The sequence below is a fragment of the Chlamydotis macqueenii genome, chromosome 12, assembly GCF_036417535.1.
Source record: "Chlamydotis macqueenii isolate bChlMac1 chromosome 12, bChlMac1.mat, whole genome shotgun sequence".
Lineage (NCBI taxonomy): Eukaryota > Metazoa > Chordata > Aves > Otidiformes > Otididae > Chlamydotis > Chlamydotis macqueenii.
The window spans coordinates 17,488,408-17,505,005 of NC_141567.1; the positions used below are offsets into that span (position 1 = coordinate 17,488,408).

At 40.2% G+C, this 16,598-nt stretch overlaps 1 protein-coding gene across 2 annotated transcripts in view; it reads left to right on the top strand.

Annotated features, from left to right (window-relative positions):
- The window catches only part of PEAK1 (pseudopodium enriched atypical kinase 1), a 115,027-nt gene extending 100,424 nt beyond the window's left edge, over positions 1-14,603 (top strand). For both annotated transcript variants that reach the window (XM_086757077.1, XM_086757078.1), the window contains 2 exons: positions 1,463-2,211; positions 11,657-14,603. In XM_086757077.1, coding sequence (XP_086613203.1) covers positions 1,463-2,211; positions 11,657-12,814 — 1,907 coding nt within the window. In that variant the 3' untranslated portion in view covers positions 12,815-14,603. The remainder of the gene's footprint in view (positions 1-1,462; positions 2,212-11,656) is intronic.
- The last annotated feature ends 1,995 nt before the right edge of the window (positions 14,604-16,598 follow it).

The window sequence follows — 16,598 nt, forward strand, 5'->3', positions numbered from 1 at the left end:
TTTTAAGCAACCTTGACAATTATTTGAGAGAGATACGCAGCAATTCTCCAATATTTCTAGCCCTTGAGTATTTTTATTTTGTGGGAGCTAGAAAATGATCACCCAGGGGAGTAGTCCTGTGCAATCTTCCCTGATGATCAGGTATGTACAAAGCTAATGGAATTTCCTGCTCAAAATTTGTTTTTTTAAACATTGGAATATCCAGGCTTATCACAAAATCCGTAAGACTCTTCTGAGAGTTTCTTGAGCTTAAACAAAAGATAGAGATATAACTTTCATTTGTGATGTCTCCTTGGAATGGCTGAAAAGAGAGTGGTAATAATTCAAGAGCTCAGGCTATTCTGTTTGTGGATATGTTTAAAAATCAGTCCTCTCTGATCTTCTGAGTTTAGGAAGTCCTTTTCAGCATTCTAACTCAGCATTCTAGGTTTTTGTGCATCTTGGCCAAGAGAATTAGGTTCTGTAGTATTCATAAAAACTGTAACAGCATATCTTAAAGTGTAAAGGAAGCTATCTTTTTTTTCCCTTTCTTAGACTGTGATGTTATTTATTATTAATTATGGGCCAAAGTGATGTAAATCAAATCTGAATCTGAGATCCCCCCAGTTTGGTTCAGCATTCCAGTTCAGTCCTCTCTTTACAAGGATTCAGCATACACTATAAATAGTCAAATAGTCGTCGTGTCTTTCTGCTTGCTACTCCCCTATTAGAAAAGATGCTCAGCTGCAATTATACAGAGCATTCATTTCATGTCTGCTGTGTTGCAACTATAAAAACTGGCTTCCTACCTTACCATGATAGTCAATGAACCTCACAGGAGTAGTAGAAAACTTATAAAATAATTTCTCTGAAAATAGCAGTTGATTATTAAGAGTGGGAAAATATCATTTTGATATGAGTAACAACTGTTTAATTGTCCCAGAGCAGCGAGTTGTTCATTTGTATTGTCTGTTTATTGGGTTTTTATTCTCTTACATTACTGTCATTTATTTATTCATTTCCAAGGACTCTGGCAGTTATAAAACATAATTGTCCTCTTTAAAAGCCATGCAAAGCACATGACAGGAAGTTTATCTTCCGTAGAAGCACAAAAATGCTTTAAACTAGTCTGTCAGTGGAAATCCTGTGCTTTCATATATGTAACCTGCCGTTTGGAATCTCTTGACTGAATCCAGGTCAGGTTATCTACAACCATAATACTGCCAACAAAGGTACCCATGGCAAGCGAGTAAGGGAAATGTATTAGAGAAAGTGACGGTTAAGGGGGAGGAGATGTGCGTTTCAAATTGTAGAATTAAAAATATTTATGTTTTTGTAATCTCAAAATATGATCCTACTCTCATTGAAAGCAGTAGCAACAACATTCAGCTTTTTTTATTGCCATTTCTTTGCAGAGTGAAAATATGAGCAGCAGATGCAAAGTACTTTAATCTTCTGTTACTATTATCTTCTTATTACACAGGACAGTCTAGAGCAGCCATGATACCTCCGAAACAGCCGAGACAACCGAAGGGAGCTTTGGATGATGCTATTGCCTTTGGAGGACTAGTGGACCAGGAGACAATGAACAACTTGCAGCCAACACCACCTCCGCTGCCAAAGAAAACCATTTTGAGAGCTAACACAGAACCGACTCCCAGAGATCTCCAGAAGCAGGCTCTGGAGAACAACCTGTGCATCGTGGCCAATCCCACCTATGACATTGACACCAACTGGGAAGCAAGCAGCGCCTGCTCTTCGGTCAGCCTGGAGCTGAAGGTACTGGATAACGAGTCAGGAGATTCCTTGGACAGACCTACAGAAAAACTAAGGGCAACCACCTCAGCAACCAACAGTGTTTCCAGCCTAACCACTATCAGTATTAAGGACCGGTGTTCCAATAGCATGGAGTCTCTAACAGGGAGACGCATCTCGCAGACGAAGCAGGGCAAAGGTGTCCAGAAGCCACAAAGGCAAGCACTTTATCGTGGAATTGAAAACCGAGAAGAAGTAGTAGGTAAAATCCGAAGCCTTCACGCTGATTCGCTGAAGAAGCTGGCACTTAAATGTGAAGACTTGTTCATGGCCGGACAAAAAGACCAGTTGCGGTTCGGGGTGGACAGCTGGTCAGATTTCAGGCTAACCAGTGACAAGCCATGCTGCGAGGCAGGAGATGCTGTTTACTACCCAGCTTCTTACGCAAAAGATCCTCTCAACAATTATGCAGTCAAGGTAAGAGGGGCTTGAAAAAGGTAAACCCTAGATATCAGTGACAAAATCTAACTACAATAACCGTACTCCACAACAACACCCAGCAGTGCCTGCAGCAGCACTGTGTGAAAAGTAAGATTCCCAAGGTACAGATTCTTCCTATCGAGAACCATGTCTGGCATTGGTATCTGGTTTTATTGCAGCTGCAAAATTATTAAGACAAAATCAGCACAACTCAGTCTTTACCATGGTCATTGTTTAATGAAATATTGAAGAAAAAGCTGTATTATTTCAACATGTGTCAGCAGTTTTTTTGAAACTTGCAATAACAAAATCCTCCGGTTCATCTGCATGCAGATGATACTAAATCATCATTCTTAGTTAGGAAAGATTTCAAAGTTCTCCATATTCAGAGCCATGTAATTTTAAATGCAAATTCTAGACTAATTTATCTTTATGTTCCCGTACAAGGTCTTACATTTTCACCAGTGTTCATTACCAGCCTTTCAAAAGCTCTGTCTGCCCATCAGTGTTGCCTTATAAGCTATACTAAAAAGAAGTGCAACTTGTCGGTGTTAGTTTTGTGGCCTTTTACTAATCAAACAATTTATTTGTGTCTAGTTTATTCTTCAGCTAACACAGAAATAAGATTTACTAGATTTACTGCTAATATATTAATGAATAGTTGGCAGCTATCTCACTAGATGTAGTTAATTTATGGAGTTTTATAAAGGTGACTCCTTCTGAGCGCTGTATCTCTAAAGTTCTCAACGCTTATCTGGTGGGATGATAGTGAGTAAGACAGCTGAGACTCATGGCTCTGTCAGGCTTCCTGTGTGACCTTCAGCAAACCACCGAACTTCTGACTCCTTCTTGTTGAAACTGAGATAAAACATTTATTACCCAACACAGGTGTGTGAGGCCTAATCGATTATTCCTTACAGAGCACGGTGACATTCTCAGAAGGGTGGTGCTTTACAGGAACAGAATGTTGTTACCAGTCCTGCATGATTGTTTACAAGAAAGGTACAAATAAATAAAATGTAAGATTGGTGCAACTGCAATGCTCTTGTGAAACTCGAAAACGCAGCTTTGTAAGGCAGATTTATGGGCATGACCATTTATATTTCTTTAGTTACCAAAGACCTCTTTTTGAAAAGATGTGAAATTCAACATGGATGTCTTGTGGATGCCACATCTGGTGGTATAAAACAGCAGACAGCCAGACCATGAATATATCTGGCAATCTACTCTGGCTGCAGCATCAACAGTCTGGCATTACTCAAGTTTGGAATTTTTTGGTTTTAATACAATGATACAAAAATGGTTGCTTCTAGCGCCCAAAGCCGTATGTTTCTGTATAGGCAGGTTTGGGCTGTCGCTAATATGATTCCTCTTTGCACAGCATGCATATGCCCTTAAAGTATTCCCTGACAGGCAAGAGCCACGCAGATGTTTTCTTATCTACTGTCCTCCTAAATACATTTCTCTTGTAGAAAGCCAGTGAGAAGAAAGAACAGCAACGTAGCATAGTCGAATATGTGCTGTATTTTTTTTCCTCTCATAATTCAGATGTTGTCTTAAAAATAGTTAGCAGACTAACAAAATGTATTGCAGAGTAATAGGTGAGATGGCCTTGAGAGCGGGTGAAATATCCACGAAATATCCTTGACCTGGAGGCCACCATGAGCTATTGTGCTGTTACAATGAGAGAAAAAGTTACCCTTGATTATACCCTCCCCAGCACTTAGCATGATATAGGAAGATACTATCACCACACGTGTTCTCTGATTTCTTTATAAGCCAAGCAAGACCAACATACAGGACTAATTCTGTCTCTTCATTTTCTTTCACATATCTTGAGTGTTCTGCATTCAGCTAAGTTGGGTACTCTTCAGCTGTGTGTGTTTTCGGTGCATATTTTGATTACTGCAATCTCTATGCTAGTGTATCACATTCTATAGCATTGCTTAAGCTGTGATTATGGGATTTTTTTTCCCCTAAAATCACTTATAGTAAATTTCAACTTTGTCTTAACATTTGCCCCTAAGTTGATCTTTGACTTATAAGTCACCAGCTCAGAATCAGAGTTGTACAAAATCTCATAACCACAGATTGCTATTACGTTACGTAGGGATGTGGGGAATTTAGCTGTAGCAAATATTCCAGTTTTACTGTCATGGGTATTTTTTGTGTGAGCCAAGTTGCATAAACATCTACCTCCAACAAATAAGCTGTGTATTCCTGCCACTCTAAATCCCTTGTCCCCAAAACAGGATGGCAAAAATAGTGAGATTAAAATTACCAGTGTGCCTAGTGAATCCAAAATACAGTCTTCCTGTTATTTTTTATCAAGTCTTAGAAATATACTTGGAAAGCGTATGTGGAGCCACATCTTTGGACAGTGTAAATTTGTGTAGCTCTTTTGAGTTTTGTAGAACTACCCAAGCAACACTGGCGAACAATTCAGACACTTCGTAAGTTCTATGATTTTAATATTAGGTTTGAGAAAGAAATGTGATAATGGGATTTTTAAATTATTATTATCTTTGTAGAAAACAAGAGATTTACCCCTAAAAGGTGTTAAGAGTCTTAATGTGTAAGTCCAAAAAAAATTACATTTTAGTATTTTATCTCCAAAAAAAGAATTACAAAAGTACTGTTAAAAATTAAGCTTTAACCATTTGACTACTGCCAAATTAAATTTAGAAGAAGGAACCTTTTGTGCAGATGAGTTTAAGCAGTGCACCTTTACATTCTGGTGGCATCACTGGCAAAAGATGATTTGATAGATGTGGTGAAGAACCAGCACAACTTGTTCTGCTGGTGCTGATATTAGAGGAGACATTGTTTGTACCAGCGTGGTGTTTCAAAGCGTTCTATTACGCTTTTTGCCTCACACTCGCCTAATCTGCTAGTAACCATCCTGTGCAAATAAAAGTTGCAGGAAGCCATGTGGAAATTATTTTGACTGAAACATTATACATAAAAATAGTAAATAACTCATGATCAGAAAAATATTTTGCCAAACAGAAAAAAAAACAGAAGTTCCCTTACAAGAAAGGTTTCCATAAAATTCCAGTTCCTGAGTTACTTTCCTTCACTAAGTGTAGTACCATCTCCTCAGTAGCTGGTAGATCTGGGACAATATGGATAAACATTCCCCTGAAACCACAGTCTTATCAGTAATTCCAAATATGTGGTGGAAAGGTTACACTAAAGTAAAAGCAGCAGAGCGCACCAGCTTTTACTACGAAGTGGACTGGATGAGTTCAATTCTTAATATCCCTACACAGACTGAATAAGGCAGTGATATAACATGGATTAAAAAAAAATTACTCAGAATGAATAATAGTTAGAGGAGATTACTGTGTCAGTGACATGGAGGAAACTAGTTCCTCTTTCAGTATGAAACTCAAGGAAATTACTGTACAATGTGGTAGACACACACAGAAATTACGCTTCAGAGTCCGCACGGAACAATATGGACGTGAAGATCCAGCACGGTTATGGCCTGCAGCGTGTGCATCCTAGCTGCGGGCACGTGTCACACGGCAGTTCAGGAACTGCAAGGGTGCAAACACCTCGAAAGGAGCAGTTAAAAGTGTGTTGCTTTGGTTGCTACAGGGCAGCAGAAGTTCCTTTAGCATCCCAGCAGTAGAGCCCTAGGATTTCTCCTCAGGTTCCTGTCCCAAGTAGAAAAGAGGGCACTGCAGAAGTAAACAGTATTGGGCTGAATTTGGCTGACAGTTTCCTCGTTGCAGCTGACAATTATTTTCTAGTTATGCTTAGTTTGTCACGGTATGCTAAGGTGGTTTTTTTGGTAATTCAGTTTCCTAGTGGAGCTTCTTGGCAGAGGTGTTATTAAAGGTCATCCCAGAACTTCATGCTTCAGATCAAAATAAAGCAATGTACGTTAAACTTCTAGCCCATTACGAGTTCGGTCACAGCAGCACAGAATTCTGTATTTTGGCACATTGTTAAAAAGTCAAAGCTCTATTCCAAGGCCAGATCAAGAAAATGAGGTCAATCAGAGATCAAACTGCCCTCCTTGGAAACAAGGTTGTGCCAAGAACAAGCTATCAATTTGGGATTAGCAAGCTTTCATTCTACACAGAATTTCATTTGCAGTTGTCCCTCTGTGCCGTACAACAGAGTAGCACAGATGGTGCAGTCTTTGTGATCTTCTGTGTTTCTCATTTGCAGCACTCGTAAAATCATTTCCCACAATATTCATCTTACTTGAAGTTCACCGACGCCCTGTAAAATGCATAGGACAGCGTGGAAATGAGATTCCCTGCTGGTAAAGTGGAAGTCAGCTGATGGCACAGTAGGCTACTGGACTCATAAAGGAAAAATAAAAGCTAATGCAGAACAGTTTTTAGAAGCTCTGAAACATTAAAATCTTGCTGCTTAGGAATGGGGACGGCAGGGGGAAGAAAATTGAAATGGCAGGATTACAAAGAAACCTGTCCTGTCCCTAGAAACGTGACAGAAGTTTAGATCATACGAGGCACTACAGAAAAGGCACGTGATGACAGTGCATTCCAGTGAAAAGGAAGACGGAAACTTTCCATTCCTTCCTATTAGTATCTTTCCTTTTTTCTCATTGCTTTCTTGCATCATATGGAAGGGCTTTTTACCAACGTTACTTCATCTTTTGAACAACCAGCTCTTTATCGGCTGTAGAAATAACGCTTGCCAAGCCCCTATCAACACCGTTCTGTCAGCTATTATCACATACCGTATCTTCAGAGCTCAGCTGACTGTTTCATTAAGGCAAACGGTGAATGACTGATTGGTCCTGCTTTCTGTTGGTGTTTTAGTCAAAGTAGTTTCACCTTTTTCTTTTCTTGTGCCCAAAAATAGGAATTCGAATTACTATATATGTAAAAAGCAACAGGATTTCAGTATTTTTTTAGAGCAGATAACTGGAACAGACAAAAGCTTTAAAAATCATGCAAAGAAAAGTGGGCCATATATTTACTCACAGTTTTGACATATAATTAACCGTCACAAACAGAAAAGAAGTTCTGTATCCATTCCTTTAGCAAATTCACCACAGGCAGTCTAAAAAACTTCCTACTGAGGCCATCAGATTTCACAATTTGTTCCCTAAATCTTTTCAAATGTAAATATAGACTTTGGTTGCATAACTTGCTATAACTCAAGCCATTTTGAAAATGTTAAATCTTGGTCATTCAGATGATAGCTTTAGGTGATAGTGGAGTTATTCCAGTACAAAATACTAGAATGACCATTATCACTCATTAATAGTATTAAACGCTAGCATTCACTAATCTGTTGCAAAATGGAAATTCAAACAGAGTTCTGAGTAGAAGCTGCAACTCAGAAAATGATAAAATAGTACAAGAAGTTTGTCAGTAAATAAAATGTACATTCTATAAACTGTCTTTGAACAGATCAATAAGAAAACTTAGTTTGTCTCCACTGCTTTCAGTGCATTTTCCCCATTCTAATAGGATATTGGTATGGGAATGTGAACTCTGCACTAAAACCCCAGGACTTATCCAGACTCATACAGCTGTATTTCACAGCAGAAGTCTGAAGAGTAGCCAGACGCTTGCAGGAGCATCAGATTACGGCAGGTCTGTCTTTTAGAAACCGTTTTATGGATTCACACAGGTGCCCAATTTGTCGTCATACTCCAGTTTTTGCGTGTTGTTTCTAGACGGCTTGGCTTTTCATTCCCCCTGTCAATACAAAGCATCTAGCATACAAATTTTAGTGGTTTTAGAGTTAGCAATTTAATCAGGCTTAAATAACCCAGCTACCTCTTTTCACTTGTCTGTAAACAAAAAAGCAAGCAGCAGAAAATACATTTCTAATCAGATCTCAGCTCTCTTGTCTTTGCAGGCATTGCATGCATGTTCGCGTACCCATACACTTCCCTGTATTAAACAAGGGAAGCGTCCAAAAGCCATCACTATTGGGCATTTGTGGGATTAGAGATTTTTTTTCTTAATTGGTTCTCTTCTTTAATAGCAGAATAGGAAGGGAAAAACTGTTTTCATGTCTGCAGTTATTTTAGTAGTAATCGTAACACTGTTTAGTCTTTAATTCCTGTTTTGTTGATACAAAGAGAAGAGACTGGAACAAAAACTCATGTTTAAGAACTGACATTGCAGAAAGTTTGGCTGTGCTGTGGATTCAGACTTCAGAGTGGCCACTGCTCTGAAGGTTTTCATGAACCACAGTAACAATGGAGTTAATGTGACTTGCTCACCCTGGGAAGTGTTACAGGGATCATTATGGATAAAGCCCTGTTCTGCTTCACGCTGGAGAGGTTTTAACTGGAATACTGTATCATTACAGGGTACTACTCTTCAGAAAGATCTAATAAATGGGGAGAATCCAGAAAAGAGCAACAAGAATCGGAGGGTTAGGAATAAAGACAGGAGGAATGAGGGCTGGTTATTTTTGAAAAGAAAACAATGAAGAGGGGAAGACTTACATTTTTCTAAGTATAAAGGTGTAATGTTACAGGATGGGAATAAATCATTTTTCATATTGGCTAGGAGGAGGGCTATCAGTGTAATTTGAAGTAAAATAGACTTAGGATTGAATAGCAGGAAGAACGAGAAAGGAGAAGATAGGGAAGGACTACTCTCTTTTGGGGGGTTTTTAGCAGGTTGGAAAGGCATTTCTTGGGAACCATCCAGCTGGCAACGTACAGATCAGATTTGCCTTGCAGGCCAATTCTGCTGGCTCAGAGGGAAAGGCAATGGGTGCAAAGGCAGCGTGCTCTGCCCTGATAGCCGGATGCCTTGTGGTGCAGATGGGCATGGCCAGGCATTTCTAAATTAGATGGGAGCATTACCACATCCACAGAGGCCTATGAAAATGTGCTTTTGTACTGCAAGTCTAGGATTGGCAATATTTTCTAAAACGAGTGAACAAAGGCTGATTTTTGATAAGTGCAAAGCCTCCTTTTTTTTTTTTGAGAAGTGCAAATATCTTCTATTATTTTAACTGAAATTCCAGTAATAAATTTGAGAGTCCTTTTCTGAAGCAAGTTGGAAAAAAAGACTGCCTAAGACTAAAGGCCTTAAAATAGGCCTTGTATTCACCAAATGTAGAAGTATTAATTGTTTTAAGAGCAAATACTCTGTGGATTATATATTCCCAACAGAATATCATTTTTAGCTGGCAGGTGGCATTAGAAATCCTCTGTGGTAACATGAAATAGAGTACAATAGCTAAGGGCAAGTGCTTTCTTGCACTTTTCTTACCAGCAAGTAAGCTTCACTTTAACCTCTTTCAGAATGAGTTTATATTTTGGATTAGGTCAGTTAAGTGTTTTTCAAGACTAAAGGCTGGATTACAACACACTGGACCTTTCCTGCAGTTGGAATTGATTATCCCCACACTGGCTGTACAAGAAAAAGGCCATGGACTTGAAGGGCCTAGAAGGCAAAACTGTTCTCGTTTTCCTTAATTGCTGTTCTCCCAGTCAGATTTGATACATGCTGGTAGGATCTATATAACACTTTTCTACTTCTGTCTTCTGTGCAGTATTAAGTATTTAATAAATCTGGGGACTTCAGTCTCCAAGACAATCAGCTGACATTTGCTTTTCATATATAATTCAAAGGTTAATGCTGTATTTTTACTTGTTTAAACTTTTGTAACCCTTGAGAGAAGGGGGGGCTTTCCATTGATAACTCATTTCACCTGTAACATGTATAAAATGTAAATAACATGTATACATGTAAATGTATAAAATACATTTTAAAATTTAAATTGGCAGAAGCCACTGTACAAGGAGGGTAACTATCAACATTTACAGAAAATTACTACTTTCCTCTCTTAAAGAAAATCGACTAGAAAATGCATTTTTCAAATTTTGTTTGTGCATGGCAGTTATAAATGGGCAGTATAAGCATAGGGAAATTTAAATATTTGTGAAGTATGGAATTTTGCGCGGTATCAAAGACAGTAGGACAATCAAAATATTGTTATTACTTTCATATGATTATCTAATAATGCATTTTTCTGATCAACAACCATAAAAGACTAAATCTTCCATTAAACTATATTTCTTAACCACGTAAGCATGTAAAAGATGGACAACTCTTTTTTGTGAAAGATAAGTTTATAACTTACCCTATGTAAGTTCCTGAGAAGGGGAAAAATGAGAAACGGAGAAAAGCCACCTTATGCTTAGAGTTAGGGCTAATGTGAGATCTGGGCTCCTTGGTTGTTCTGACTGTGTAGAACTAGTGCTGACTTTTACTAACCTTAGTGATCTGGCCTTAATTGGCTTTCAGAGTTGAGCTCAGGGAAGGTGTAACTTCATCTGAAGAGAGATGTTTTCCTATTTTCTCTTCCTCTGAGCTTTGCAGTTAAGACCTGATGGTGCATTATACCAACTGAATATTAGGCTCTAACCTTATAAAGATTAAAACATGCACTTAACCTTACACGCTTTGAGCGATCTCACTGAAGTCAGTAGAACTAAGGTTAAGATGCAAAGGCCAACAGGCCTGAGTCTTTGTAGAGCTGTAATTTTAATCACTAAATGCCTTAGAACAGAGCCCTAGAGGTTGTCCAGTAGCTGTTGTAAGGCGGTTAGAGCTGCCACTTGTTGTGGCAGAGCAAACAATAAGGATAATTATTATAGTGATAATGTATGTATCAACAAGGTATTTCTGGACAGAAATTAAATACAGCTATATATACGGTAAAATAAAAACATATGCTTAGGATCTTGACAAATGATTGAAAGCAATTAAAGTACCATGTTCTAATGAGTTTCCATTTATCACCTGAGCCCCAGCAAAACGCTTGCCAACAGCCCCGCCATGCACGCACACAGCTCTCGCCGCAGACACGATGTGTTAGCCTGACACGGCTGCAGCTAATGGATTTCAGTTTCCAATTACAGTGGGCAAGGAGCATGCATCCAGGCACTTAACTCAGCTGACAGCTGGTAACTTGTTATGCCATGCTAACTCAGTCATGTGCAATCGTTTGATCATATCCTCAAATATTCTCTGCGTGTTTCTTTCTGTCTCCTGTTGCTATTGATTATTTTTATCTTGTTCAAGCTTCACACAAAGCTGAGAGCAGAACACAAAATAAAATTATACGGATAAGCAAGTAACTGTACAGTAAGCTTCGCTGTGAATTTACCATATATCAGCTGCTATTCTGACTAAAAGCACAACCTGCCTGAACTGTATTTTCCATTGAATAATATATGCACAGGGAGAGCTGCCTACAAATATTGGTCTGCAGTTGCTTACTATGCAGTGGAAACTGTTCATGTGCCTTCAGATAGTCTGCCAAGGTCAGTTCAGTAAAACATTTATCAGTGCTTGTGTTTAGGGCTAGACTGTGGACACTCATCACCAATGTAGATATTGGGGGAAAAAAGGAGGATATAGAATTTATAAATTTAAGAGTTTACATTATGTCTGTTCTGTTTATTTTATTTCCCCAGATTTGTAAGAGCAAAGCTAAGGAATCCCAGCAGTATTATCACAGCCTATCTATCCGGCAGAGTCTGGCTATCAACTTTAACATCCAACAGGACTGTGGCCATTTCCTCGCTGAAGTGCCAGTTCGTCTCCTTCCGTGGGAGGATGCCGATGCACCAGAGGTGGAAGAAGAAGAGCGGGAGGAAGAAGAGAAAGAGCCTGAGCAAAAGAGCAGAGATACTCCTTCCAACACAGAGGCTTCACAGAAAGACAGCTCAAGCAACCAGGGGACCATCAGCAAGCCACGCAGCCGTGTTGTGGTCATCACGCGGGAGGTGCCGTACTTAACAGTGGCTGATTTTGTGCGAGAATCTACGCCCCGCCATGCAAAAAGCCCAGATTTATACGAGAGGCAGGTCTGTCTACTCCTTTTACAGCTGTGTTTGGGCCTGGAGCACCTGAAACCCTATCATATCACACACTGTGATCTGCGGTTAGAGAACCTGCTGCTGGTTCATTCCAGACCAGGAGGCAGCCCTCTGAGCTCTGAGTCCCTGGAGCCCAGTCCCAACACTGCTTGCCCAGCCAGATTAATAGTGAGCAATTTCTCCCAGGCCAAGCAGAAGAGTCATATGGTGGATCCTGAGGTCCTACGGGATCAGTCCCGCCTGGCTCCAGAAATCATCACTGCAACACAGTACAAAAAATGTGATGAGTTCCAGACTGGCATCCTCATCTACGAAATGCTGCACTTACCCAATCCCTTTGATGAGAATCCAGAGCTGAAGGAGAAGGAGTATACTCGTGCTGATCTCCCCAAGATCCCTTGCCGTTCCCTCTACTCTCAAGGGCTTCAACAACTTGCCAGCTGCTTGCTGAATCCCAACCCTTCAGAGAGGATCCTGATATCAGAAGCCAAGGGAATCCTTCAGTGTTTGCTTTGGGGTCCACGTGAGGACTTGTTCCATGCTCTAAGTACATCTTCCAACCCTGCCCGAAGAGATGCTGTACTTCAGAACTGGCTGGATATCAAAAGGACGCTGCTGATGATCAAGTTTGCAGAAAAGTCCTTGGACCGGGACTGTGGAATTATTCTGGAAGACTGGCTTTGTTGTCAGTATCTGGCTTTTGCCACTATAGACTCTCTTCATCGCATTGTGAGAATCATGCAGCAGCACTAGTTTGTAGAGCCTGTTGCTTTTCATGAAGCACCCCCACACCTCCGCCCCAGCCCTCACTCCAGCCTGCCCTAGGGCTCACACTTTGTTCAAGTGTTAAAAAATAGCCTAGATATCAAAGCCAGCAACTCTGAGCAAACAGATTCTAACTGGAGAAATTGCATCCTGTACCCAGTATGACAGAAACTTTACTTTTTTTGCCAGGCCTGTTAGGGATTGATTGTATAGACATGACTGCATTTGGATCAGACAGTATGTAACTTGATTAATACCTGGCTGAAAAGGAGAGCAAACTTTGATACCACTATTTCTACCACTGCAGTAAACAAATTGCCTTCCTCTTCTGGGCAGTTCCTGTCATTTCCATATGTAGCATTGGTTAGCAAATAGCAGTGACCAGTAGTAGAGATGGATGAGTTGTAATGGGAGATGAATGATCCACCATGCTGCAAAACGCTCATATTTCCACATATCACATAAAATTTCCTCTCAGCTTAGTTGGTCCCACACAAGTGGGCTGGACTCCTCTTTCCTTTGATCTCAACCAAACAGATTCTGATCTTTCTCTTACACTTTACACCATCTTCCCCACCCACCGCCCCCCCCAGTTGTGGTTATCCTGCTGACTGCGGCAAGTGTCAGTGGGCAGTAAGCATCTTTGTTCAGTCCTCTTCCCTCTTTCTCTGCCGCTGACCAGTGCCTACCCAAACCCTTTCTAACCATGGATCCGTGATTTCAACAACGCTGCCTTAATCAGCCCATGACCCTTCGCTTAAGACCTCTGCATTAAAAAGCAGAATATGCACACTTTGTCTATCCCATTTCCTACCTGACATTCACCAGTCTGGGCTGTTGATGTACTGTAGCTATAACCGCGTTTATACAAGAACAATACAACATATGGTGGGCAATTGAAATTCCCCTTCCATCGCAAAAGGCGCTAAAGCCTGACTTGAAATGGATAGGACGTACGTAACCTTCTCTGACAATCACCGCTATGAATCGGGGATTGAAATAACAGCCACCTCTTCTGTTTTATTTTGGCTTGCTCTTGTCACTTGTGCCATATTGCAGAGTGGGACTGAAATTGGCTCTGCTGGTATGTTGGCAGGAGATAGAAATGTTTAGAGCATGTCTGTGTGTAGCTAACAGGCCACATGGAGACACTTTGACTGCAGACACAGTTCTCTGAAGGGTAAAAACACAGGGGCAAAAACACTGTTGTTTAATTATTGCGGGAGCTGTTAAGTTTGGCAGCCACAACTAACAGCATCGTGATCCATTTTTCCCACAGCGGTGTTTGGCTGCGTGTCTCCTGTCTGTTGTAACAAGTGTTTTCCAATGTTGCTATAGACAACACCCTGAAAATGGAATGTTGTTGGAATAGCTCAAAGAACATTGCAGACACAGTTTTGGACTAGAGCAGGAGTTAGTGAGGATTAAAGAGACAGAATTTTTTTAAAACTCAACCTGAAGGAGCTTTTCACTTTTAGAGGCCACTGCTGGCTGACTTCCCTGACCTGACGGCCGTGTCCCATGGACCCTCTGCAGTCGTACAGACGGTATCTTTGCTCAGTATTGCTAGGCTCTGAATTGTTTCCTGCGTGACTCTGAAGAATTGCTCTGGATGCAGGGAAAAAAGTGATACCGAATATTCTGACTGGCTGATGGAAAGCAGACAGCCCTAGTTACGAGCCTGTGCTTCACTCCTATGGATCTATGTGCAATTCTTGTATGTATTTTTTAAAGCTGTACATTACAGTGTTCACTTTACACACCAGCCTTTACCTGATGCTAGATCTGCAGCCCCTTCCTTTACTTTCCTGGCACATAAATGCACAGATATCCATGTGTTCTTTTTATGGATTGGTGTTTCATTTTAATTGTTAAAACTGTGAGGAATCAATTCACTTCAGCCTTGAAACAAATAGCCACTTTATACAGCATATGCATGCTTGGACCAGATGCATGGAAACCGAACAAACAGTCCTGCAGGCTTAAAGTCAGCAAAACTAGCTCTGGATCCACACCGTACATTTGGAGGGGTTGAATCACCTATATTATTCTTCTCTGGCATCTATCAGAGCTAAGCTGAATAGTGTGTGGAAGCCTACATCGATTGTGCTGCAGTATATAGACTGTCTTTGTGACCTTTCTGAAGATTTTTTTTTTTTTTTGAAACTTCTGATTGTTATTCTTTTGTTTGATTCACCTGTATCAGTGAAGGATCAGGCAAGGATAAGGATAATATATTTTAATGTGATTTTTTTTTCTTTCTTTTTTTTGGCAAAAAGGTTAGGATGGCGGCATTGATGCAGAAAAAGAGGACAGTGCATTAAAAGCCCAAGTGCAATGTATGTAGTTGAGGTACTTCCACTACATCAGGAAAGAAAGTTTCTACACTACTGCTGAGCAGCTCGTAGAAGAACCTTTACAAAGAATCACACAGGCGTTCAGTGCAGCCCTGCTTTATCTGGACACAGGAGGGCAATGCTCTCATAGCTTGAATACACCGAGCATGACGAGTCACTCACGCACTATCTGCTAGCTATTAGTCACGACGTGTTGAGCTACGAGTAGAGCTTCCCGTTCTCTGTGGTCTGGTTTTGTGTTTGTTTTGTAGTGCGTGTGTGCACGTAACCTCTCGCCTAACTCATGTAGGCTGTATGAGCAACTCTTGGACCACTTGCCATTGCAGCGGGCTCATTCCGTGAAGCTGGTAAGTGTTTCCATGCTTACAGACACATGTTCGCAGTGTTGCTTTCATGTCAACACGCACATGCAAAGTTGAATTTTGAATGTTTTACAACCATACGTATTTAATGCAGCTGGTCCGAAGCCTTTGTATCTTTAGCTATCTAATTTCAGTTTGTATCTTTTGTGATGAACCAGTACTCATTTTAGCTCTGCAGTATAATCAAGCATGGGTAGGTGTTCACTACCAGTCTCTTTCTTGTGCAGCACTGGGTAAACTTTAGCAATTTGTAATCTTGTGTGTTTATTTTCTTTCAAAGAGAAAGAATGGTCAAAGTAGTTGAACACAATCTGGCCTGAGCTATTTCTTGGGGAGCTTGAGGCCGACTTTGCAGATACGCCCCTAGCCGATGATTGTAACTGCATTTGTGGTGGTTTTCCATCCTGGCGACAGATTGTGCCACATCAATATCTGAGAATGTATGCATTAAACTGATTGTAAACAAATCCTAAGAATGCTACAGCATAATTGCTAAGCAAAAGGAAAAAAACCCGCTCTGTTTGTAATAGGGATCCTGTGTATGACAGGAACAAAAACCCCTGGCTGTGCATGTTATAACTTACTTGAGTATATGCACAGATCTTTAAATTTTTTTTAGCAATCTCGCACTTTCAGTTGAGCTCAAGAAATAGGAAGAGCTGCAAATCTAAGATAACAGTATTGACTGTAAATATATATTTTTCTATTAATAAAAGATGTCATTCAAATATTTTTAACATGAATTCTAAAGATTTTTCCAGTGAAGACTAATTTCTGGAAAAATCAAATGCTTGTTTGAAGAATTATGATGAGTGGTTTCTGATCCTATTAGAGCCATTAAAACCCTCTCTAATGTTACAGAGAGAGCACAGTGATTGGATTCACAATGTTTAGTGCCTTGTCAAAAAACTAAAATGTAGCTGGACTGTTGTTGGAAATCTTGTTCTTTACACAACAGCCCTAGAAATAATACTGCCCACATTAAGATGCAAAAGACTTTACAAAATTAAATGCTGTACTTCACAGGATACTGCGTTGATCTACACAATGAGA